Source organism: Haemorhous mexicanus, chromosome 5 (assembly GCF_027477595.1).
Source record: "Haemorhous mexicanus isolate bHaeMex1 chromosome 5, bHaeMex1.pri, whole genome shotgun sequence".
Lineage (NCBI taxonomy): Eukaryota > Metazoa > Chordata > Aves > Passeriformes > Fringillidae > Haemorhous > Haemorhous mexicanus.
Window position 1 is genome coordinate 61,703,914 of NC_082345.1, and position 24,045 is coordinate 61,727,958.

At 37.5% G+C, this 24,045-nt stretch overlaps 1 protein-coding gene across 1 annotated transcript in view; it reads left to right on the plus strand.

The window, feature by feature from the left end:
* LRRK2 (leucine rich repeat kinase 2) overlaps positions 1-23,372 on the plus strand; it is a 64,141-nt gene extending 40,769 nt beyond the window's left edge. The window contains exons 31-51 of the mRNA XM_059847329.1: positions 108-326; positions 2,467-2,668; positions 3,293-3,381; positions 3,954-4,141; positions 4,980-5,134; positions 5,981-6,127; positions 6,281-6,472; positions 7,190-7,336; positions 7,672-7,772; positions 7,944-8,134; positions 8,791-8,951; positions 9,765-9,935; positions 11,286-11,386; positions 11,849-12,043; positions 13,029-13,222; positions 13,513-13,585; positions 14,413-14,597; positions 15,377-15,529; positions 16,254-16,462; positions 19,680-19,754; positions 21,639-23,372. Coding sequence (XP_059703312.1) covers positions 108-326; positions 2,467-2,668; positions 3,293-3,381; positions 3,954-4,141; positions 4,980-5,134; positions 5,981-6,127; positions 6,281-6,472; positions 7,190-7,336; positions 7,672-7,772; positions 7,944-8,134; positions 8,791-8,951; positions 9,765-9,935; positions 11,286-11,386; positions 11,849-12,043; positions 13,029-13,222; positions 13,513-13,585; positions 14,413-14,597; positions 15,377-15,529; positions 16,254-16,462; positions 19,680-19,754; positions 21,639-21,760 — 3,270 coding nt within the window. The 3' untranslated portion in view covers positions 21,761-23,372. The remainder of the gene's footprint in view (positions 1-107; positions 327-2,466; positions 2,669-3,292; positions 3,382-3,953; positions 4,142-4,979; positions 5,135-5,980; positions 6,128-6,280; positions 6,473-7,189; positions 7,337-7,671; positions 7,773-7,943; positions 8,135-8,790; positions 8,952-9,764; positions 9,936-11,285; positions 11,387-11,848; positions 12,044-13,028; positions 13,223-13,512; positions 13,586-14,412; positions 14,598-15,376; positions 15,530-16,253; positions 16,463-19,679; positions 19,755-21,638) is intronic.
* Positions 23,373-24,045: the final 673 nt, after the last annotated feature.

The following is a 24,045-nucleotide window of genomic DNA, read 5'->3' on the forward strand; positions in this document are numbered from 1 at the left end:
AATAGCTCTCTGAATGTTTGACTAAATTGCTCCCATTTTTTGTGAATATAAAACTCTAAAATCAACATTTGCTATTGAGTTATCAGCAGTATGGATCTCACTAACAGGCTCGAGCGTCAACATCCCCTGTGATTCTTGTTGGCACTCATCTGGATGTTTCTGATGAAATGCAACGTAAGGCCTGCATGAGTAAAATTACCAGAGAGCTGTTGAACAAGCGAGGCTTCCCAGCAATCCAGGATTACCACTTTGTCAATGCCACAGAAGAATCTGATTCCATTATCAGACTTCGGAAAATCATCATAAAGGAGAGTCTTCACTTCAAGGTGAGATACAAACTGGTTTTAATGTTGAAAACATCCTTATTTTACTTAAGGGAATGCATTTTTGAACATTAATGCATATTTAAATAAATTCCCATGTGATAGCAAAGTCATCTTGCCTTCTGTAAAATGTTACACACAGCAAAATAATGAAGGAAATTCGCCAGGTTTGTTTTAATTTGATTTTCTTCTCAAAAATTCTACTTAGTAAAAATACCAGCTAAGTTCTTTTTTCAAGCACTATGGCCATAAATCAAGTATCCGATTAAAAATGAGCCATCTTTGTCTTACAAAGAAATTTCATTAAAACCTTGATTTCTTGGACAGCATCATGTAATTACGGCAAATATTGCAAGATTTCACGGGACAGGAAATTGGATGTTGTGGTTTGTGAAAACCAGCTGATTTCTCATTTACTGATTTCAGTTTACATAGCATGAAACTATTTCTATAAAGAGGAAAGTGAATTAAAGCAGGAAAGGAAGATCCTCTGGACTGAGTGATCCTCCTAGATTGGAATATCTGTACTTGTAATTCTGTCTCCAGAGTCATCCCAACTCATTCCCTGCTCTATCCTTAGCCATAACATGAAGCCCTAAGTGTGAATGAAGAGACCAGCCCAGGCATGGAGCTTGTAGAAAGACAGGATCTTATCTGTAACAAAAAGAATATACTTTTTTTTTTAATTTATGCAATACATTTTTCATATGTCATAACACATTAAAGAGAAAAGATGATGTCCTGTCCTCCTTAAATCAACGGCAGAGCTTCATGAATTGTACCAGAACCCAAATTTCTTTCAAATGACTGCTTGGAAGATTTTATAGAGCAAATGATGTATTTATGACTAGCCTCACACCAGTGGTGCTACAGATCAGTTAAAGTGCACACACCTCTCTTGTTTCTCTCAGGAGTTAGCTGCTCAGCCATATCCAAATTCTCTCTAACTTCATTCCACAGTGCAAGGAACAGCTAACCAGTTCTAAATGGCAAGGAGGTGTCCTCTCAAGTGAAATGGGTTAATTCCTCCTCTCATGCATCCAGCAGGCATGAATTGAGCTGGTGTTTCTATGTGGCTCTGTGTCTCACCATACTTATTGAACACCCCAGAGAAGTTCTGCTTTTTGAAAAATGTTGTTCCTCATCTTTTGAGACTGTGACTTAAACTGATGTTTAAACTTCTACATAGATGTAAGGTGGCCCGAAGAAAATGAGATAATTACCATAAATTATGTAGGTAATTTGTGAAAGGAATGTTACAAGGTATCTGCTTAGAGATTAGACAAGGTTAGTTAAGTATTCAGCATTGTCATCAAGTACTCTGGAGTCTTTGAAATTACACAAGGTACTAATTTCATCTGCACAAGGTACCAATTATATTTTTGACACATTAAAAACATCACAGTACATTGGTGAGAGAAAAATTACAGTTATGAGGCCAGTTTGTAAATATTGGGAAAGTTGTTTCCCATTTCCTCAAAAAAGTTGATAGCTCAGCAGGCATGGAGAAAGGAAAACCTGACTGGGTACTAGTGATTACCAAATATCAAAGGGCGTCTGCAGGAAGGAAGAGAGGCTCAGGAAACAGGCACAGAGCACCCATTTGTGTCACTCATGTGGCTAAATTTATTTCATTCTATTCTCTTGTCCACTGACTGCCAGCAGTGGAGACTTTTAATCAAGCTATTACCTATTACCCTCTTCCCCCCCATTTACCTAAAGACATGGCTAGAGATATTACATACTACAAGAAGTATAGGTTTTTTATTATTAATTTGTCCATTGCTTTGTATTAACTGAAGATGTATTGTATAATCTGCTCATACAGTGAATATTTTCCTTTTACTTTGAACCACAGCTTCTCTTTGAAATAACGTCTTCTGAGAGACCTCATTTATTATTTTTATGTACAAATAATATGGAAATATTTTCTTCTCTGATTAGTTATTTACAGGAAGACATTATAATTCTGAAAGAATAATTACTTACACCTACCTTTCAGAAGCCATGTTAGTCAGTAAATGAGTGTTCTTGTTCCTTTCTGCTTCTATTGAGTGGACATATATTTTATATCTTAGTTTTATTTTCTTCATTTCACATGAATAAATTAATACATTTAAGATTATTATTCATAATTTTACAGATCAGAGATCAGCCAGTGGTTGGTCAGCTAATTCCTGACAGCTACCTGGAGCTGGAAAAGAGAATTTTGCTGGAACGTAGAAACGTCCCAGTGGAATTTCCTGTAATTGATCAGAAACGCTTGCTGGAACTGGTACAAGAAGGCCAGTTACAGCTGGATGAAAATGAACTCCCTCATGCAATTCACTTTCTGAATGAATCAGGTAAAATATTCTCTTCAAAGTATGTTTGTTAGCACTTTGTTGTAAATCTGCAGCTGACAGATCTGTACATGATTTTACATCTTTCACAAGGTACCATTTCACAAAATGGTAAGCTGAGGTGTCTAAGCTTGGCTAACATCAGTTTGTTAAACCACATTATTAGGAAGGGAATTCCATGACATGAAGGATCAGTACTGTAACAGTTTATATCTCTTCCTCTCTTTTACCCCTCCTTGAAAACATTCTGCTGCTGGTTAGGCAGCACAGTTGCTGAAGAAAGATGCAATTGCTCCAATCACTCGATAGAATAGGGGTTAGAGGAACACATGTAACAGCTTATCTCAGTGCAGTACTGATTTCCTAAGATTAAATAATAAACCACACAGATCTTAGTAAAAAAGCAAGTCAGATTAAAAATCTACCGAAAATTCTGAAAATAAAGGTAAAGCTGAGCATGCTGTGCTTGCACTCTGCTGTTCTGAGATATTGACACCAATATCGCTGTATTTATTATTTAAATTGTTTCTGTCAAGTTATATAATAAAAACAGCCCAGAGTGGAGTGCTTACTTTGCTTAATATTGATCTTGAGCAACGCATTGCTAATTACAGTATTCTTTTGCAGGTGTTCTCCTTCATTTCCAAGACCCAGCACTGCAGCTAAGAGATCTGTATTTCGTAGATCCAAAGTGGCTGTGTAAAATCATGGCACAGGTCAGACTCAACACTTTTTGTGTATGCATTTATGGTATATTTTCCCCTGTCTAAAGCCACTGTAACTCATCAATGTTCCTTCTTCACCACTTCTTTTTTGTTTCATGATCTAGAATTTTCTCAAGGACCATATTTTTTTAACCTGGTTCTTTCTGTTTCTGTTGCTTTCTGAACAACTGTGTTATTGCTTGTCTGTTCTTAAATTGTAATGTCCTGTATCATTTAAACTGCAACAGACACAAGAATACATGTAGAACAGAAAAACCCCATGGATGCAAGGTAACCCTGCAATATGTTGCCACAGGTTGGGGTGAAAGCTGGAACTTTGGGCTAAAGGCTGTAAGAATGGGGGGAAGTTGTAATTGTATGCTAGGCACAGATGGCAGAGACAAGTGAGTGGATATGAAGTTGGAATGGGAGAGCAGCAGACTGACTGTTAAAGGGAGACCATCATTGAAATGTTGATCTAGAAACACTCTCAAGATTTATTATATATATTCAGATTTTCTAACCTCTGAAACTTTCATCCAATGATGAATGTACGCCTGAAATTGTTTCACTTTTTTTAAAAGATTCTGATGGTGAAAGTGGAAGGCTCTTCTAAATACCCTAAGGGAATTGTGAAGCGTTCAGATGTGGAAAAATTCCTTTTGAAAAAGAGCAAGTTTCCTAAAATCTATATGTCACAATACTTCAAGCTTCTGGAAAAGTTTCAGATTGCTTTGCCATTAGGAGAAGACCAACTACTAATCCCAAGCAGGTAAGCAAGGAGCTAAACCCACAAATATCAGCCCCAGAGATAGATCAAAATTGAAACCTCCCATCAGGCTAACTAGTTTCCCTGATCATCAGAGCAGTTTGGTACATGAAAGCATGAGATAAAGCTTACATTGTATCAACATGGTGGGTAAATGGAAACTATAAATGATAGAACACTTTATGAGGATAGTACTTCTTTTATAGTTACCATGCTTCAAGACTACAGCAAGAAGGTTATAATTTAGCTTCAGAGCACTGTGCCAGCATTACAGATATTTACTGAAATTTAAAAGATAGCAAAACATTTCCGTAACTTATTTGCATGAAGTGAGAACCACTGACAAGTTACTCAGAGGCTATCTCCTTCAAAAAGTGTACATACTAAATGTGGTGACAAAAAAAGTGTTACGACTTTGAATGTGGTAGTTTTGTTTTATCTGAGGCAGATAACTCAGTTTCTCTGCCTCAGTTACAGATTTCCCTAATGTGTTTAGTAATGTTTGTGTTGCCTAGTGGAGAGAGTGTTGCATGGCTGCACTGATTAGGATTTTTATGTCCTTCAAAGTCCTGAGATAGGAAGATTTTATCTGAATATCTTATGTATGTCTCAGATTTTTCTCATATTTGCATTAAATATCTAATGATCCATTAGTGAGGTACTGTTGGGTGTAAATTACAGTCAGAACTTCACTTTGACACAAGCAAGCATAATAAACACACTGTTAACTCCCTGACCATCTGAATCATGCATACATTAATAAATCATGCATTTTACATGATAAATAATATATGTCATAAACTCAGATATATTACATCATCAAATATTTTTCTTCTTTCAGCTTGTCTGATCACAGACCTGTTATAGAGCTTCCCCACTGTGAAAATTCAGAAATTATCATCAGGCTTTATGAGATGCCATACTTTCCTATGGGATTTTGGTCCAGGCTCATCAACAGGTTGCTTGAGATATCTCCTTACATGCTATCAGGAAGAGGTACAAATCTTTATCTTCAAAAGGAATAGTGTGCAAGTTTGCCTTGAATGACAACGCTTGCATGTTAAAGCTTTAGTCCCCAACACTGTTTTGCTTTAGCTAAACACTTCACAAGTGTAAGAAAAAGACAGTGGTCATTTTTGCAATTTAGAAGTATCCAGGAGCAGATAGTGCCTGATCTTGCAGTTGTGTGTAAGAAAGTAAAGGTTGTAAGTGATCCATTTCTCTCCTTCACATGCTAGAGATAGGGGAAATCCTTATGTTTACTGCTATTTGCTTTCACAAAGAGTACAGGAAGGGATATGTCTTCCACACAGAAAAACAAACTGCTTTTCTTCAGGTTCATTAATTCTTCCTTTATTTAAGTCTCAAAGCTTTGCTTTTATCAGAAAGAGGGGATATGTTTTTACTTTTTTCCCCAAGAATTCCATGCTTTCATATGGGAACACTCTACAAATATCACTTGTAAATGCCTGATTTCTTGGCATTTGAGTTTCTTCTGAGCATCGAATTCCAGTCGCATCCTTCTATTTCATCAGTGTGTGACAGGAAAAATTTAAATCACAGCTTTTTTTCATATTTTGCCTGAGATATTCTGTGCTTGAACCTGACCGTACCTAAGCATTTCTGTAATTCCTTCCAGAACTGAACACAAGTTGACATATATTTAGTTTTTGTGGGGCTGTGCTGCCTGCAAGGTTGTAGCCTTTATTTTGTTTGTTATTTGGGTAAGTGTAACCCTACAATCATAATTATATATTCAAAGTACCATGAATTATTCTGAATATTTTTAAATTGACATTCATATTAGAGATCAGACTTTTAATCTAATTTTGTGTTTTCTAGAGCGAGCTCTTCGTCCTAACAGAATGTACTGGAGACAAGGCATCTACTTGAACTGGTCTCCTGAAGCTTATTGTCTAGTGGAATCAGCAGTATTTGACAACAACCCAGACAGTTTTTTGAAAATTACAGCACCTTCTTGCAGAAAAGGTTAATTATTCCTGAGCCTGAATTTTGCTCCAGTTTGATTGCAGCTTGGCATTTTGGTTTGTTGTGCTTTTGCCTTTGGAATATGGAATTTGTCTTTGCAATTAAAAGTACGGCAGACTGGGTCTGTAATTTCCCTCTTTTTGTTTCTTAAAGGGTGCATCCTTTTGGGGCAAGTTGTGGATCACATAGATTCTCTTATGGAAGAATGGTTTCCAGGTTTGTTGGAAATCGATGTTTGTGGTGAAGGGGAAACACTGTTGAAGAAATGGGCTCTATACAGCTTTCAAGATGGTGAAGAACACCAAAAAATACTACTTGATGACTTGCTTAGGAAGGCTGAAGAAGGTATATATTTATGCCATTTGAGGTATATAGAGGTACACTTGTATTTACACAAATACTATGCAACATCCCCTTGATAACATCTGGGTATGTCATATTATTTAAAAATGTTTCATTTCCATAAGAAAAAATTACAGTGTAAGTCAGAAGCAGCTTGGGTTTTTTTTATGTCAGAGCTGTCTAGTATATATAAAAATAGGAGACAGATTGCATCCACTCTGTGTAGTTATATAAAAATAGCAATAATTCAAAAAATCATTTTGTCATAATACTGATAATGCAGCTTCCATCTTGGAACTGAATCCAGCAGATAGTTAAATTGATATTTGATCCCTTGGTTGGATCACATAGCACAGTAATTTAAAAGACAATATTCAGTGTGGCGTTCTACATACTAACAGCATTCTTTCTTTTTACAGACAGAAAAATGATGTCTTGGTTAGTGTTACATTGCAGCCATTTTTTTCACATTTGATAGGTACATAAAAAGAACCTTGAAAATACTTAAACATGTAAGAGCCAAGATTTTGAATGGTAAACTTAATTAGTATGTATGTCTGTGTGCATGCATATGACATATATGTATATATATAAGCACATATATTAATCTTATTTTAGGCACATTGATCTTATGCATTTTCAGAGGTCCTCATGCCTTTCAGTGCTTTTTCACTGATTATCTTTTTTTTTCTTTTTCATTTTCCCTTTTGTTTTTCTTAGGTGACCTTTTGGTAAATCCAGATCAGCCAAGACAGACCATTCCAATTGCTCAGATTGCTCCTGATCTGATACTGGCTGATTTGCCTAGAAATATTATGTTGAACAGTGATGACCTGGAATTTGATGAAGCTCCTGAATTTCTCTTGGGTAAGCATTATTTTGTAGGGTGGGGTTTTTTTATAGAGATTATGTAAACAAATCTATTGAAGTCAGTTCTGCAACATATGAAAAGCATTTTAGAGATTTATTTTCTGAAGAAATGTATTATTTTAAGGTATTCTGAATTTCAGGTTATTGAGTTCTGAATTTTCCATTAATTTGTGCACTATGACACTGGTTTTCATGTGTTTAGTTTACTGATCATGAATCTTAACACAGTAGATGATCCACATATTTTAAAACTGAACCCTTTCAGCTATTATTTTTGAGAAATGGTTGTTATCCCTTTTTTAATAACACTCTTCAATGTTATTGTTCAAAAGGTGATGGTGGCTTTGGATCTGTGTACCGTGCATCCTATGGTGGTGAAGAGGTCGCTGTAAAGATTTTCAACAAACATACTTCCCTCAGGCTCCTAAGACAAGTAAGAAATCCTGCCTTTTTTTCTGTAGTGCTGCTCTTGGAATACCAGCCCTAGGAATGAATTTTAAAAGTTTAAGTAAATTGCAAGCCTCGCTCCAAAACATTCCTCAGTTTACTTCAGATGTAGAGATTATGCTTTTTGCACTATTTCACCTGATTTAACAATTTACAGGAGCTTGCAGTGCTTTGTCACCTCCACCACCCCAGTTTGGTGTCTTTGCTGGCTGCTGCAATCCGTCCCCGGATGCTGGTGATGGAATTGGCCCTCAAAGGATCTCTTGATCGTTTGCTTCAACAGGACAATGCAAGTTTAACTAGAACACTTCAGCACAGGATAGCTCTACATGTAGCAGATGGCTTAAGGTAAATGTGACTTCTGCATTGCTGCAAAACAGGATAAAGATGATATACTGCTAATGAAAAGCTTCTGTTCTCTCACATCTCAAGCAGAATATTTCCTGGGTCAGACAAATGCTTGTATTTTCATGGTTGATTTACTGATATATAACGTGAACTTTCATTACCTGTTCTTTTCCTGCTAACAAGTGATGCTCATATAAGTAGAGAAATTGGAAGACTCTGGATGCAGTTTCCATGTGGCTGTTGATTTCTTACTGAAAAGTCAAAGAAATTAATTTAGTGCATTTTTCAAGTTCTGAAAGTCATTTAATCACCTCACCTCTTTGCAGTGGGACTTTAAAATGATAAAACCTGCAAGAGGGTTAAGCTTAAGGTTCTAAGATGCATTTTTCAAACTATCAGTGACTCTTCAGATAAAAATTGATACTAAAATACTGCGATGTCAATAGTAAAGTAGTAAACAGTAAATAGTATTTCAGAACAATTCTAAAATCATTATCCAGAAAGGCTATGTCTTGTTGTTGATGTTTGACATTTTTAACACAATATTTCATGTTTGAAAGCACAATGTACTGTTACAAGACTAATGCACTCAGTGTGTGTCTACAGATGCATCCGTAACTTGTGAATGCTTTCAGTAAATATTTTTTGATTACTAGGTACCTGCATTCAGCAATGATCATCTACCGTGATTTAAAGCCTCACAATGTGTTGCTCTTTACCTTATATCCCAATTCAGCTGTTATTGCAAAAATAGCTGACTATGGCATTGCCCAGTATTGCTGCCGAATGGGAATAAAAACCTCAGAAGGCACACCAGGTATGGAAATAGGATTTGATTTAAAGTCCATTATGTCCAAAAATAGCTGATATATTTTTAATGTAGTCTGTAAGAAGTAACTCAAATCTATATTCTAGTCAAAAATCACAAGAAGTAGTCCTAATCATGTTGCAAGTTGTGATGCCAGATTTATACCTCTTGGCCATTCCTCCTGTTCATGCTTTAACACCTTTTAGAAGAATTAAGGAGTATATTAAAGGTTTAAAAAGAAGAAATTAAATTACATGCATTCATAATAATTTTTTGTTGTCTGATTTTAATATGGTTATTGTGATATTGAAATTATACTGCTAAAATTTTTTGCTTTAATTTCCAGTAAATTGTACATAAGTCTTAATTTTTTTTAAGGCAATAAATATCTTCACTCTTCCTCAACTTTAGAGAGAACCTATTAGCATCCATTCTAAAGTCCTAACAACTCCAAAATCACTTTGAAAAGTTCCTTTAAGTCTATTGAATTGTGGTTGGGAGTGCCACTTCAAGTGTTAAATGTTAGACCATCAATAAAGCCAGCAGACTTGCCCTTGATTTTCAACATTCATTGATAAAGTAATTATTTTACATTAAAAGGGGCAGGAGCCCTGTAACTGATGTACTGTCCCCTTCTTTTATACTTACTGCTGATATTCTTGGACATCTGCCAAATACAAGCTATTGCCAGCCCAGAAATAGTTTGATGTTTTCCCTTGGACTTCCTGTGCCATTTTTATCAATAATTGTTTACTTTTTAAAGTACAAATATGGCTTCATCTTGACATGAAGCATACTTATTAATCAATGATTTATTTGCAGGATTTCGAGCGCCAGAGGTTGCCAGAGGAAATGTTATTTACAATCAACAAGCTGATGTTTATTCATTTGGCTTGCTGCTTTATGACATTTTAACAGGAGGAGGTAGAATAATGGAAGGCTTGAAGTTTCCAAATGAATTTGATGAATTAGCAATACAAGGAAAATTACCAGGTATGCCTTGTCTCTAAAAGTTTTAGCTTTTGTCCTGCTACTCCAGAAATAGCATGTCTTATGAGTTATGTTGTATCTAACAGTGATCAGACACTTAGAAAAATACAACATTCTTCATATTTCTTCTGCATTGCAATATGTAATTATTGGCTGCTGGAAGAAAGATTAAACAGGCTGTCAGGCTGGACATGATGTAATCATCTGGACAATATAACTCAGGACAACATAACTTGGGCAACTTCTGCCAGTGTTGAGAGCTGTTGAATTTTTATAGCACTACAAGCTGAATGTCTGGTGTTCTTATTTATTGCCCAGCAATAGTGGGTATACTCATGAAACATTCTTTGAGGAATGTTTTGCTCCATTTAGGAAAGATCAGCATCACTCAGTCTGGCATAGCTTCTCCATTTTGACAGACAGAGTGTTCATACATTTTCTGCTCCTTGAGGAGAACAGTCCAGTTCTAAGCTCAGATTCCGCCCCCTTCCTGAAGAGGATATCCAGGAACTGATGACTAAGTATCTCTCAAATGCAGCTATACTGACTGTAATATAAGCCCTGTGGAATAATTGAAGTATTAGTTTCTGGAGATAGTACAGTTCCTTCCACCTGTGCTCATAGTTTGTATATTTCCACCAAAAGAGGGGCTGGCTGATCTCACAAGCAAACAGTGCCTGTCTTTTGCTGCACTGAATATGTTCATTTGCAGGTATTCATCACTAATGTTACCCCTGTCTGAGGTAGGACTGGAATATTTGCTGTGGATTATGGTAAACTAAAAGGAAAAGCAATACAGGCACTATCATGAATGATTTATTCTCAGAGAGTTCAGCAGCTATTGTCATAAGATACATATTCCAAGCACTAAGTGGGAATTTCAACTTCCATATCTTTTAAATGTTATATGGAGTTGCTTATCTATTTGCTGTATCTTTTATTGGAAGTTCATCTGTATTCCATATACTCAGAAGAATAAATGTGGAAAATAGTGTTTACAGGAATTTGAGAGACTGTTGACTGAAGTGCCATAGCCTTGAATGGTCAGCATTAATGGAAACACAGCCCATGTATATCTGCAGTTCAGTCCCAGGCACAGGGACATCAAAGAAAAAGATAAAGCCAAATCCATTTCCTTTAACTGCTATTAATTAAAAGGACTCTAGTTCTAGCATTTCATGCTCTAGCCTATAATGACAGATGAGCAATTCCAAGCTGTTCATGCTGACATTTTACCTAAGAATGTGATATTTCCTAGAGCAGCTCAGTAAGAAGTTAGATGAATTCTAAAAATAAGGTTAGTTAGAACTATGGTAAATGCTGGTTAATAAGTTATGTAATTTCACATTCTAGATCCTGTCAAAGAATATGGGTGTTCCCCCTGGCCTGAAGTTGAAAACTTAATTAAAAAGTGTTTGAAGGAAAACCCTCAGGAACGTCCAACATCTTGCCAGGTATTACTTAGATTATTTGCTTTTTTATGATAGATGGCAGTACAAAGTTGTGGTTTCTGAAAATGAATCAGACATTAAGTTAATGAGAAGCACAGGTTTCTTTCTCTTGTTCTTTTCTGGAATGGAAACTGCCATGAAATATTGCCTGCTCTCACCTTCCAGAATAAACTGTTCCATTGAGATCTACCAAGCACATGTTCTAGCTTGCTATTTTCCCTTGTGTTGCTGTGTTGCAATTGGAATGAAACAGAAATCAGATTACTTCTTGGTCTTTACTGAGTATGCAAAAAGCCTTTGTTAAATAGTATCAGTGCAGTTACACTCTGTTCTGTGGCAGTACAAATGACCAGAGCTGCTGAGATACTGTGTCTAAATCTAAAAAATGCTGCTATCTGTTGTTTGTTATTTATCGCTGTACAAGCCATTGTTGTCACCATGGGCATGCTGTGGCTTTCCTTATAGGTTTATGAGATCCTGAATTCTGCAGAGCTTATCTGTTTGATGAGATATGTCTCCATACCTAGCACATCTACAGCAGAGTGCATGGTGGCTGCCAATCAAAGCTGCAAGAAGGCAGGAGTCTGGATAGGCAATGGGAACACAGAAAAGGCACAACTTTCATTTGTTAACCTAAACACAGATGGACATACTTGTGAGGTATGTGGGAAAGTTGACATTTATTCTATTTTTTCTGGCAGACAGATATATTTCAGAAAAATTAATTGCATTTTTACAGCAGGATATTACTTCTGGAAAGCTAAGCTTTGAGAGAAGAAAGACTGCTCATAAGTGAGTCATCACTGTATCCATGAAATGAAGCAGAAAAGCAGTTGCTTTTTACTCTCTTCCTGCTATCCAGCCTGAACTTTCTCATAATACTGTCTTTCTACTACTGGATTACTTTCTTCTACTGAGATGGAAACTATTTCTAGCATGGAGACTACAGAAAGGAGTTAATAGTTAGGCAGACCTTCATATCTTTACCTCCTTTTTACAATCCAGTTTGTCTGTTAACAACTTCTCTTTTCCCACAAATGCCATCTTGTGCCACTTTGGTGATGCCCTCCAGTTATTTTCATTTGATTTTTTACATCTCAGTTCCTATCCCATCAGCAAAGGGGAAAGGTTTTACCCAGGACTGATGTGCTGTGATGAACATGTGTGCCAGAACTGAGCATGATTCATCATCAAAGTTGTTTCAGTTCTATTTCCATCTGCCATCTGTTGACCATGACACATCTGAATTGGTAGCTTTGGTATAAATTATATGGGTTGTTTTTCTAAAAATAAAATGAGAAAAAGAAATATTAGGCCACTATTTTCATTGTTAGCAATTAGTACTGCAAGAGTTCCATTTTTTAAAATTCTAAATAAATAAAAGAGTAATTTTTTTTGTCAGCATTCAGCTGAGAGATTTTCCTGTGTACTGTTTGAGGCGTCCTTCCCAGCACTTGGAAGATAGGTGGCCCAGTTGATAATGTATTCTGCTAATAGGGAATTAGATTTCTTAAAGAGGAAGTTAGGCCAAGGGTTTGTCCAGAATCCAAGAAGATTTTGCTATATTTTTATCATCAGTAATTTCTAGCATTTACCATTACTGAAATAATGACCAAGTTGTTTTTCTTCTTCTTTTCTGACTCAGGATATTGCAGACAGTAAAATTATAAGTTTGGCCTTAGTGACTCTTCCTACTGAGAAAGAAAACTGGATTGTAGCAGGAACCCAGTCTGGTTCTCTGTGGGCAGTTAACACAGAAGATGAAACAAGAAGGCATCGTCTGCAGAAAATGTCAGATTCTATCACTTGTTTATACTGTAATTCTCTTTCAAAGCAAAGGTATAAATGAATTTTAAATGTTTTGGGTTACATTTTGAAAATACTGCTAAACTGAGGTGTTCAGAAAATGACGTCTGTACACACTGCACTTTTGTTCTGACAACTGCTTAGTTTGCCTGCATTTCCACTTAATTTTGCACCCAGTGCAACTCGGGACTACATTCATGATCACAGGGGTTGTGTTTGCTTTTAGTGTTTAATTGAATACTTGAAATACTAGAGACTTCTCATTTTAATTTTTCTTACCTGATTAAGGCACTTCTAAAATTAATTATTTTCTTTTATTTCAGCAAACAGAAGAATTTCTTCTTGGTAGGCACAGCTGATGGCAAACTGGCAGTTTTTGAAGACAGAGCAGTAAAGGTAGACAACTTTGCTGTCTGTTCTACAGTGTTATCAGTCAGTAATATCTAAAGCAGCTACCAATAGTAGCTTTATTTCATGCCACTTATTTTTAATTGCTTCTCTAAAACTAAAATTAATTGCTTCTCTAAAACTAAAAATAATTTTCTATTGCAGTCTGAGAGGAACTGCACACTTTACAATAACTGCTATAAATAAAAGAGTTAAGAGGTGGAAGATTCCTTTGAAAGGCCTGGCAAACTGTCTAGAGACTGACATTACTGGTTGTTGTTAAGAATATTCTAACAGAATATTATTTATTGCTGTAATAGCTCCTTTTCCCTCTCATTTAGTAAATTTTTGTATAACAGCTATGTTCAAAACTAAAATATTGCTTAGGTTTCCTGTAGGTCAGAGTTCTGCTCAGAGAACAGATGAAGAAATGCTGGGAGCTGTTTATATCATCTGGCACCTGAAGGTTTAGTTCCTGACCATGCATTTCGAGCAGTTATGGAGTTGCAGTGCATTTCAGAATTAGAATATGGTCCAGTGTAGGATGTCTTCAAAGACATAGATATACCTTGCCAGCCAGTCCTTGAATTGTGCCAGGGGTTGCAGAAATTGTCAGTCCCTGCTCTGGCCTGTTTCTGCTCTCAGGCTGTCTCCTATGGGACATCTATAATGGGAATGTGGTGCTTTTCAGTCAGTAATGTTCTGGAAATGTTCTGGACCATCAGAAAATCTGGATGAGTAAATTTAATTCACCAGGCTGTGTGGCCTTGTTTTAACAGCATTCTGAGAGTCTGCATCCTCCTTGTTTCTAATACAAAATATATTTTTTCTTGCAGTGTAAGGGTGCTACACCTTTGAAGATACTGACTATAGGAAATGTTAGCACACCCCTGATGTGCTTAAATGAATCCTCATGCTTATCTGAAAGAAATGTAATCTGGGGAGGCTGTGGAACAAAAATCATTGCTTTAACCAGTGACTTCTCTGTTCAAAAGCTCATTGAAACAAAGACAAGTCAACTGTAAGTTTTTGATTTTTATGAGTGATGTTATTTGGCTCATTTGTTTTCACCAAAGGTTTCTGACAGTACTTTGATGTAATGTCTTGTTCTAGAGCTTGTTCTTTGAGTTTGCTTGTTTCTGTTCTTTTCTTCCCATAATGCAGATGGAGTATCAGTGTGTAATATTGAAAGTATTTGTTGCTGCTTTTAAGCAAGGAAATACATTTTTACTCCATAAAGGATTGATGAAGTCAATATCTAGACAACTGATCAGTTTTCATCTCCAGTTGGTCTAGTCCAGGCCCTGTTTACTTTATTTGGAATTACACATACATATTTATCACTGTATTTGTCCTTCCATGTTTGTCAGTATGATATGTGTGCATATCTTTGCCCTATATATGTTTAATCACATCTGATTGCTGACTTCTCACTATTTAGAAATTATTGACTGAGGGTTTGGGAGTGTTTCATGTAATTCTCACATGGACAAATCCTACTCTGAAATTAAGGGGAGTTTTTCCTGAGCAGGGAAAACAGTGTTTGATGAGAAAGATTTATTAATAGACTGAGCATTAATGTGCCTCCAAGGATGTCAACAGCCTAACTCTGTTACTGTGAGAATTTATGTTGAACTGTAGGAAGATAAAAGCAAAGTCTTTCAATTGTATCTTAGCCTAATTTGATTTTAAGGCTGAATGATTCTGCAAGAGTCAAAGGAAGCAAATCCCACTCGAAGTAGTGAAGTTTTTCTACTAGGTATTTTCTATGTATCTGACTGGAATTCTTCTCTCTTTTAGGTTCTGTCATAATGCTTACAGTGATGCAAACATTATTTCAATAGCAATAGACAAATCCATCTACTTGGCAAAGAAAAACAGCCATTTTGTGGAAATCTGGGACAAGAAGACAGAAAAACTTTCTGAATTAATTGACTGTGCACATTTTCTTAAGTAAGTGGTTTATTTCAGATTTTTGGCCTGGTGGATAGGAAGAGGAATATCAGATTGCTTTCTCTAGCATGGTACCCTAACCTGCCAGAAGTAAGGCATTTGTCCAGTTTGTTGGGCAAGTGTGGATTTCCTATCCTCTCTTTTGGTCCAGAACTTCAGAATATTCCATGCAGAATCCCACTTTTTAAAGACCCTTACTGTGTTTCCCAATTTCTCTATGATGTCATGAAGGCTCATTTAGCTCGAGAAAGAAGAAAGTCTTTTGCTGTCCTTTAGGTGCTAAGGCTAATCCAGTTACTTCCTGCATCCCCTGAACAAGAATGTCTTTTCAGTGCAGAAATTCAGTAGGAAATTAGATTTTTATTAACTGTGACAACTTTTTCATTTGCATTTTTGTTCCTCTGCCTTAGCATGCCACATCCATTTCTTTTTTATGGTGAGGTTAGGAGCAGGTGTAGGTGTGCTCTTTGTGCTTTGCTGTGACATTAACCTCTTGCAGATTGGGGGAGAACTGAGAGTGTTCCTGCCTTCCTTTTAAAGGTCTTCTGAAGCAGACCAGATAGCTCTTTGGAGTCCAATAGTTTTCATCCCAGTTTGTTTGCATGAGAATTTTGTGTTTGGCTTGGTGAATGATTGCTTAAAAGTCTGGTATTCAGAGTGTAGTTTTAGTAGGTGCAGAATAGGGTGCCACCAAATTCAATGCAAATTCTTTCCATACTTATAGGAACAAAGTGGAAAAATTAAATAAGGAATCAAAACACAAACTGGCTTATTCTGGAAGAGTGAAGACCATTTGTCTGCAGAAAAATACTGCACTGTGGATAGGGACAGGAGGAGGACATATCTTGCTGCTTGATTTGTCAACGCGTCGTCCTGTACGAGTTATAGACAAGTTCTGTGATTCTATTCGAGTCATGATAACAGCTCAGCTGGGTAAGTAAAACCTTCAAGTGATGAGTACTTTAAAATCACTGCTAAGTTTAGGTTTGCTCTGTACTGCTTGTTGTGGTGTTCCAGGAAGAGATTAGCATTATCCAGGATTTGTTCATTCATTCTACTCCACGGCTGTCATCTTCCATCAGTGTCAGACTCTAGGGTGTAAACTGAACACCAGTAGGCTGAATACCTGTGCCCACATAAGTCAGCAGCTCTTCCTTGGCTTGTCACTGGTCTGCACATGAACTCCCCACCTTACCTGCATCCCTGTGCTGTGCTTCAGCAGAGCTCTCACCATCCTCTGTCACGTGTCATTCTGTCTTCTCTTACATGTGTCTGCCTTCTTTCTTTCTCCATCTCAAGTGTTACGCTTCTGCCTTTTCTCTCTGTAGACTATATTGGATTTTAATAATTTTTCTTTTGCTTATTGGCTTCTTTTCATTGCTTATTGGCTAGTTTTCTTCTCTCATCCTCATTCAGGAACAGTTCTTTTAGATTTGGGTCACAGGCAGATCACAGGAGAGCTGGTAAAGTGCTGCACACCTGGACTTGGGGTGTGGATTTGTACAGATATGCTGCTGCTGTCATCAGGGACAGTTGTTTTGAACTGCTGTAGGCAGACAGGAGTTGTGAGGTTTCAGTGGTGACCACCAACAGCCACAGGAATGCAGCTGAGGAAGGGACACTCCTTCGCTGTCGAAACTTCCTTCACCTGTGCACTGTCCTGCACCTTTCCCAAAAGTAATAAAGACCATGTAAACTCAAGTTTGTGGTACTGCTGTGGTGAACACAGTCAAAATACACATTAGTTCAAAAAGTACTTTGTGGCACAATATGTGTATTCCCATTTATTTCCACTGTGTTTTGGAAAAAATTCTGGAGTTTCCCTGTCAGTGTTATTTAAAGTGCATTTGCTTTCCAAAAAAAAAACACCTGAACACTGAAGCTGTTGTGAATTCAGCAGCACACTATAATTCTGCTCACAAATATCACTGTTGCAGGCTGTGGATGTTTTCTCCTTACCATCAGGAACTTATTCTGCAGGCTGTTCCTTCCTTTCCAGCAACAGAAAAATCCATAGACTGCAGGCAGGTCATAGTGCTGGCAACATTGTATGAGTCAAACATACCTCACCTTCCTCTGACTTTCCTTTGCCTGAAACAGCAAGTGTTACTGTCTGGTCAGAGCCCAGCTGTTAATGGTGGCAGCTATAGCACAGCATTATCATTCCATCTAGTCCTGATAGCTACAATGTTAGTATCATAAAGGGACATTAGTTATTTTCAGCATTTTGTAAAGAATAGTTGCTATGAAAACACAACAATTTTTGCCTTGCTGCAGTCATTGATTGGGAAAATACATTGTATAGAAAAGTGTGATTTAAAAAGCCTTGAGGCTCAGTCACATCATTTTTCATCAAAATTTTATTTATAGAAAAATTAATATTGAGGAGTTTAGCTGCATTTGCACAAATCTCAAGAACAGCAAATAAGATTGATATATGCAGTTTGATGTGTAGTTTTTTTCTTTTGATCATCTTTTTACAGAAATTATTTATAAGGGCTAGGGGTTTTTTCCCTAAATTCAAGGACTTGATTTCTACTGGCATCTCTGAAAATGGCACTGAGGGTGCTGAGCAGTTTTTCAGCAGTACCACATTGCTTATATGAAATAAGAGAAGATGGAGGGAAATATTTTTTATAATATTTGTGTGAAATAGTTTCATTTAAGGTTAAAACATGCAATGTCAAGCAGAGGTAAATATTTCAGGAAAAAGAGATTGCCAGACTTCGAGATATGAATTTTATCTGTACTTCATGTATGAATATGGAAATACAATGTCATTTTCCAACTCTGTCACCTAACACATTGCTGTTCAATAGGCATGAGACTTACCATAGAGAATAATTTAGATGTAAATCTGTAGTTTATTTTGCAAGTGCAAATTTAGATTTCTATATGGTAAGACAGGACCTAGGTCTAAATAAGAAACATTATACATTAGTTCCAATCACTTTTGTAAGGAGTATGGATAGGACTGGCTATAGAAAAAAATTGAATTTATGAAAAATCTGAGCATGGAGCATGTGTATGTTTCCCACCATCCCTAATCTACTATAACCAGATTTACATCACTCTCAGAGGAGAATACAGTGCTGACCTCCTTGGGGCAGGAAGAACCTCTCTCTCTCTACCTTGCTGAGGTCCCGGGGCATGTTAAAAAACTTCCCAGCTGCAGCTTTCACAGTTAAGCCAAACTCCAGTCTATTTATGCCCCAGGAACTGCTCCCCTCCTCATCTTTGCCCTGGGAGCGTCAGGCTCCGTGCTTGAAGCAGTGTGAGGCATGGTGCTGCAGTGGGGTGTCTGCACGGGGGGGCTGCTCCTTCCCTGGCCTGCTCCTCACAGGGACCTTGGCTGGGCCCTGTATTCCTCTACTAGCTGAAAGCCAAGGGCTCTCCACCCTCATGTGCTGCCAGTAGGAACAGGGAGCCGCTGTGGCAGGAGAACAGGTGACAGCTTCTGTCTATCTTTGCAAGACATTTATAGACATGTCTTGTTGGAAATAAGCAGGAAGTTGATATTGAAACACTGGCACATTCTGTTTATCCTTTTGTGATCCAACCACTCCTGTCTTACAAGTCTTTCTTTACGTTATTCAGTAGGCACCTTCTTATGATCTGTCCCCCATTTCCACTTCCTACCCATATGCCATCATAAGTTTAAAACTTTTAGTTCATAGTTTTTACTCAGTTTTTTTGTCATATTTGGTTGGTTTGTTTTCATAACTGAACTGGTACGTTTTGCTGTGCACTCGCAGCCTGTCCTTTTGCTGTGACATCTGTTTGACTTCACTTGCAGCCTGTCCTTTTGCTGTGACATCTGTTTCCTATGACTCTTCCACCTCTGCCTGTGCTCTATAATAGGGTGCTTTGTTCCTGGGCTTGCTCAGTAGGCTGGTCAGCTGATCCTGTGCTTATGCCTTGGAACCCTGATAAACCCTGACATTAAATGGAGATGGGAACTATATTGTCTTTGTGTCTGGGTTTTTCATGGTTAATGATTTTGAATAAAGGGTCTGATTGATTGAAGTCTGCTTTCCGTCCTCTTATGCTCTTGATGCCATTGATGCCTTGATGCCATTTAGTCTTTCTGTCCTTAAATTACAAAACTCACATTGAAATTAGGATTTGATATTTTATTTCTTTGGAAAAGGGAGTCTCAAGAATGTCGTCCTTGTTTTGGGATATTGCTACAAAAGTGACACCGAAGACAACAAATATCACAAAGGTATCTAAATTGTGTTTTACTAACTTGTGTTATTAGTGGAGGAGACACTATTGTGCTTGACTACTCACTGAGAATGAAGAGTTAATCATCATTTGACAAAATTTTATTGAAACACTACTATTAAATAGTTTTTGTTTTCTTTTGCATATCTGGGCTCATACAAACTGAAAGTAACTTCCAAAAATGGAGCTGAGGAAACCACTGTTTGAAGGATACAATACAATTTGTTGCAAAACTGTATTTGGAGAGTAAATGTCATTGTCTAATTGGAGAATGTATCAAATGGATTTCCAGAGGTGTCTGTGCTAGCTCAGGAATCCCCAGTGTTTTCATGGCGATAGGAGTGAAAGAATGGTGAATGTACTGTTTGGTTTTGTGACAACTCACAGCTAAGACAAGCTCACCGGAGGGCAGGATTAGAACTGAAAGTGACCCTGGCAAATAGAACTAATGGTCTGGAAGGAAGTAGGATACAATTCTGTAAGGACAAATGCAAGACCTTTTATTTTATTAAGAATGATCTGCTGTACCAGCATGAGGAAATGACCAGCTTAAACAGCGGTGCTGCAGAAAATGGGTCAGAATTGATCAGAGGCTGGTCATGAATCAGCCCTGTCACATGGGTGCAGATGAGGCAAACACCACTCTCACACCATGAAAGTGGTGTCTATAAGACATGAGCTAATTCTTACACTCTGCTGGGTGCTAATATGGCCTCTGCTGGAGGAGCCTAACCATTTATTGCTGAATGATCTGGACTGTTAGGAATATCCAGAGGAGACAAATGCAACCTGTGAGGAAATGTTGCAGAGAGTTATACTGGTTAATATAAATAAAGCTTAGAGAGGACACAATAATAGGCTTCAAATATGTAAATGTAGAGCAAGAGAATAAAGACTTCTACATATTCCCTGTGGGTAGGATAAGCACTAACAGGTTTCTGTTACAGCGAGGGAGATTTCGGTCAGACATCAGTAAAAGCTTCCTGACAATTAGGACAGCAAAGTGCTAGAAGATAGATCTGCATCTTTAGATTTTTCTAAGAACAGTTAAAGTTGATGCTCTGATCAATGCCCTTCTTCATCTTTATCTCATCCCAATTTCAGTGACTCCTAAAAATGTGGCAATGACAGTATAAAGTTAAGGAGGACAAGTGTAGATGAGCTGACTGAAATGAGTCAAACTTCAGAGCATTGGGTTTACATTGTGGTAATCCCCAATTCCTGTAACTGTAAGAACATTTATTGGCTTGTTAGCATTTTTATTTTGTTTAAGAGTGACATTAATTACAGAGAAGAATCAGAGACTCCAGAATCCTTGAGGCCTTAGATTGTAAGCCTCAACTCATGTAAGTGTTCTCAGTTGTCCCTATTCCACTAAAAACAGTGTGAATTCTTCATGAATAAAGAGTTGTTTGCATGAATGGAGATTGAAGAAGTGGCCTTTTTTCAGTATATTCACTAGCTTATGAAACCAGTTTTTATTTTACAGTGAATAGGGTTTGAATCTCATAGGCATTTAGGGTATATCTGCTTGGAAAAATAGAGATGAAATTTAAGCAGGCACCTCAGTATTGGCATTAGCTGTAGCTCAGGTCAGTTTCCTAAGGAAAACAGGCACCAGAAATGTTTTTTTCAAGTACTTTTAAATGGGATACTCTAAATATAGAAACTAGAATGCAAATACTTGTGCAAGTACAAACACCTTGTAACCCATAACTGCATCAGCTCAAAGTGTCATGGAATTTGTCTCTGGGTCCTAAAGATAATGCTTCATTGGGTAAATTTATGAGTAATTGAGAACAAGCAGATAAGCAAAATAATTTCTAGTCATGCAATAACTCATCTCTGTTGCAGTTTTCAAATTTTCTTTTTTTTTCTCCAGAGTTACAATCCTGCGTATCAGTGTGGGACATTAACCTGCCCCATGAAGTGCAAAACCTGAAAAAACACATAGAAATGAGACAGGAATTAGCAGAAAAAATGAAGAGCTTTTCTTTGGACTGAAAAGTCACCCTGCAAGTGCCATTTTTTTTCTAGTCTTCCATCCTAACATGCTGTGCAATATTTACAACTTGTTCCTGTTGTTTTTAACCTAAAGCAGGAAGAAAATTACCATGAGAGTATTCATAGGATGCCAAGAAGAAAGAAGTTCTTTTTAATATTTGAAAGGACAGAAAACTGTTGGGAATTTCTGATTCTAAAATGCTATCATGGATTTGTTGTTTACCTGTGAAGTTCTGCTCTCTGCAACTATGGCTCAACTTAAGTATAACATTGTTCATCCACGTTTTGATCCCAGTTAAACTGGGAATAAGCCAGGAGACTATAAATGGCTCTAATTTACTTCATTATCTCTATGAGTTGTCACTCTAATAAGAAGCAAAATTTAAGCCTCTGTGTGTTTACTGCAGTTTGCATGTATGAGTTTGTTCCTATGATTCATGGTTTAGTAATGTCAGAGCTCGTGACCCTATGAAAAAACATCATCTTTTATCCAACAGCAGTGTTTAAAGGAATATGTAATTACTACATTACTCTTTGAAAACAACAGGCAGAATTGTCTGTGTTTCTTCCACGAATAATTGACTTTTTTTTCCCATTATGACCAGAAAGAAACCCCATTGTGCTACTGTAATAAAATAGCTCCAAATGAAACACACGGTGAGGCCGGTGTCCTCGTGCAGCACTGCAGCCTGCCCGCTCCGAGGAGATGCAGTCACACCGCTGGGAGCGCTGCCAGGCACGTCGCTCTCTTGTGCTGCTCTCTTGGAAGGGAGAAGAGAAAGAACTGGGTCAGTGCTCTGATCTTAATGCTGCTATGGCTTGCTCTTAGTCCAACTTGCTTGTTTGCTTACCTCAGTCTAAAAAAAGGGGAACTTTTGCTTTGATTTTTCTAACATGCAAAGTTTCCACTTATTCATTCTTGTTGGAGTTGATGTTGTTTTGGGGGATAATCAGGGGAGCCTTGAGGAGTATAAGAACTGGCTGCCTCTTCCAAATTTGTTTCCACACATCATCATTCAAGAGTCACTTTTTGCTGCTTTCTGGCTGTAAGTCCAAACTGCTGCTTACAGCCCACACTGACCTGCTCTAAGGAAGTGCCTTGCTTCTGTCCTCCTGAAGACAGACACTGTTTTCTTTTTTTGATACCAGAAGAATCCACAGGGTGCTCCCAAAAATCTGTGAGTGGAGCATCCAGAGCCATTCCTGAGTCTAGGGAGCTGAACACATTTGAGCAACCAAAAAGTTCTCAGTTTTTTGTTTGTTGGTGGTTTTTTTGTGGGTTTTTTGTTTGTTTGTTTTAGAAAATTACATACTGGGACAACAGCAGTTCTTGTGTCCAACTCTAGCATTGTTCTATTTTCTGCCAGTTGTGGAATGCATACTCAGGATTCTTTTCAGATATGCATCCCAGTTTCTATGAATTCTTGTAATCTGTGTACTGAGAAGAATTTGCTATTTATATGGGATTTTATAACTCAGAAAATATATATTATGTTAGAATGATTATGGTTTTTTTTTAAAGAAAAGAATATATGCATTGTGATTAAGTTTATTTGTAAGTAATTTTGAAATGCAAGCCTAAACATTTCTATTAAAACTGCTTTGTTAATAATGTAAGTCTACTTTCTCATCATTGAATTTTTAAGAAGAGGTTTTTCTGTGCAGCTTTTGTGACATTTAATTCCTTCAGGATGATGCAAAATCCTGGCTCTGTAGGTATTATTGACACAGCTGCATTCCTGCTGCACACTGCTCTGTTGCAGTGCATGCCTCGAGCCCTTTCCCCTTCTCCCTGAGATGGGAGGTGTCCTGTAAGGAGAATTGTCCCTGCAGTCATTCCTCACCTCTCCAAGACTCTGGGTAACGTTGATCCATAGACTGAATTGGGTCATGCATTCAGTATTACAGGGAGGGCAAAGAACAAAAGAAACAGCAGCCAAAAGAGAGTCAGAAGCTCATTGCAAACCCAACTCAACTGGCCGCTGCTGATTTATCTGTGGCTGGAGAGAAAAATTCTGTCATGGTGGTAACCCACTGGAATTATTTAGCAATACAGTGCTCATTCACACAGAGCACAATGATCCCACTACATCCTCACCAAATACTTTTTAGTATTGCAAGAAAATATTTAGAGAACATCTTGTCTTGGTGCTTCTTGTTCGAAGCTCTCAGGGACTGGCATCCCCTCCCAGCTGGCACCTGCCACCAAGGGCAGGAACAGCACCACTGAAACCTGCTCTATAAGGAAACCTGTTCCCAGGAACATCTCTACTGACAAACTATAA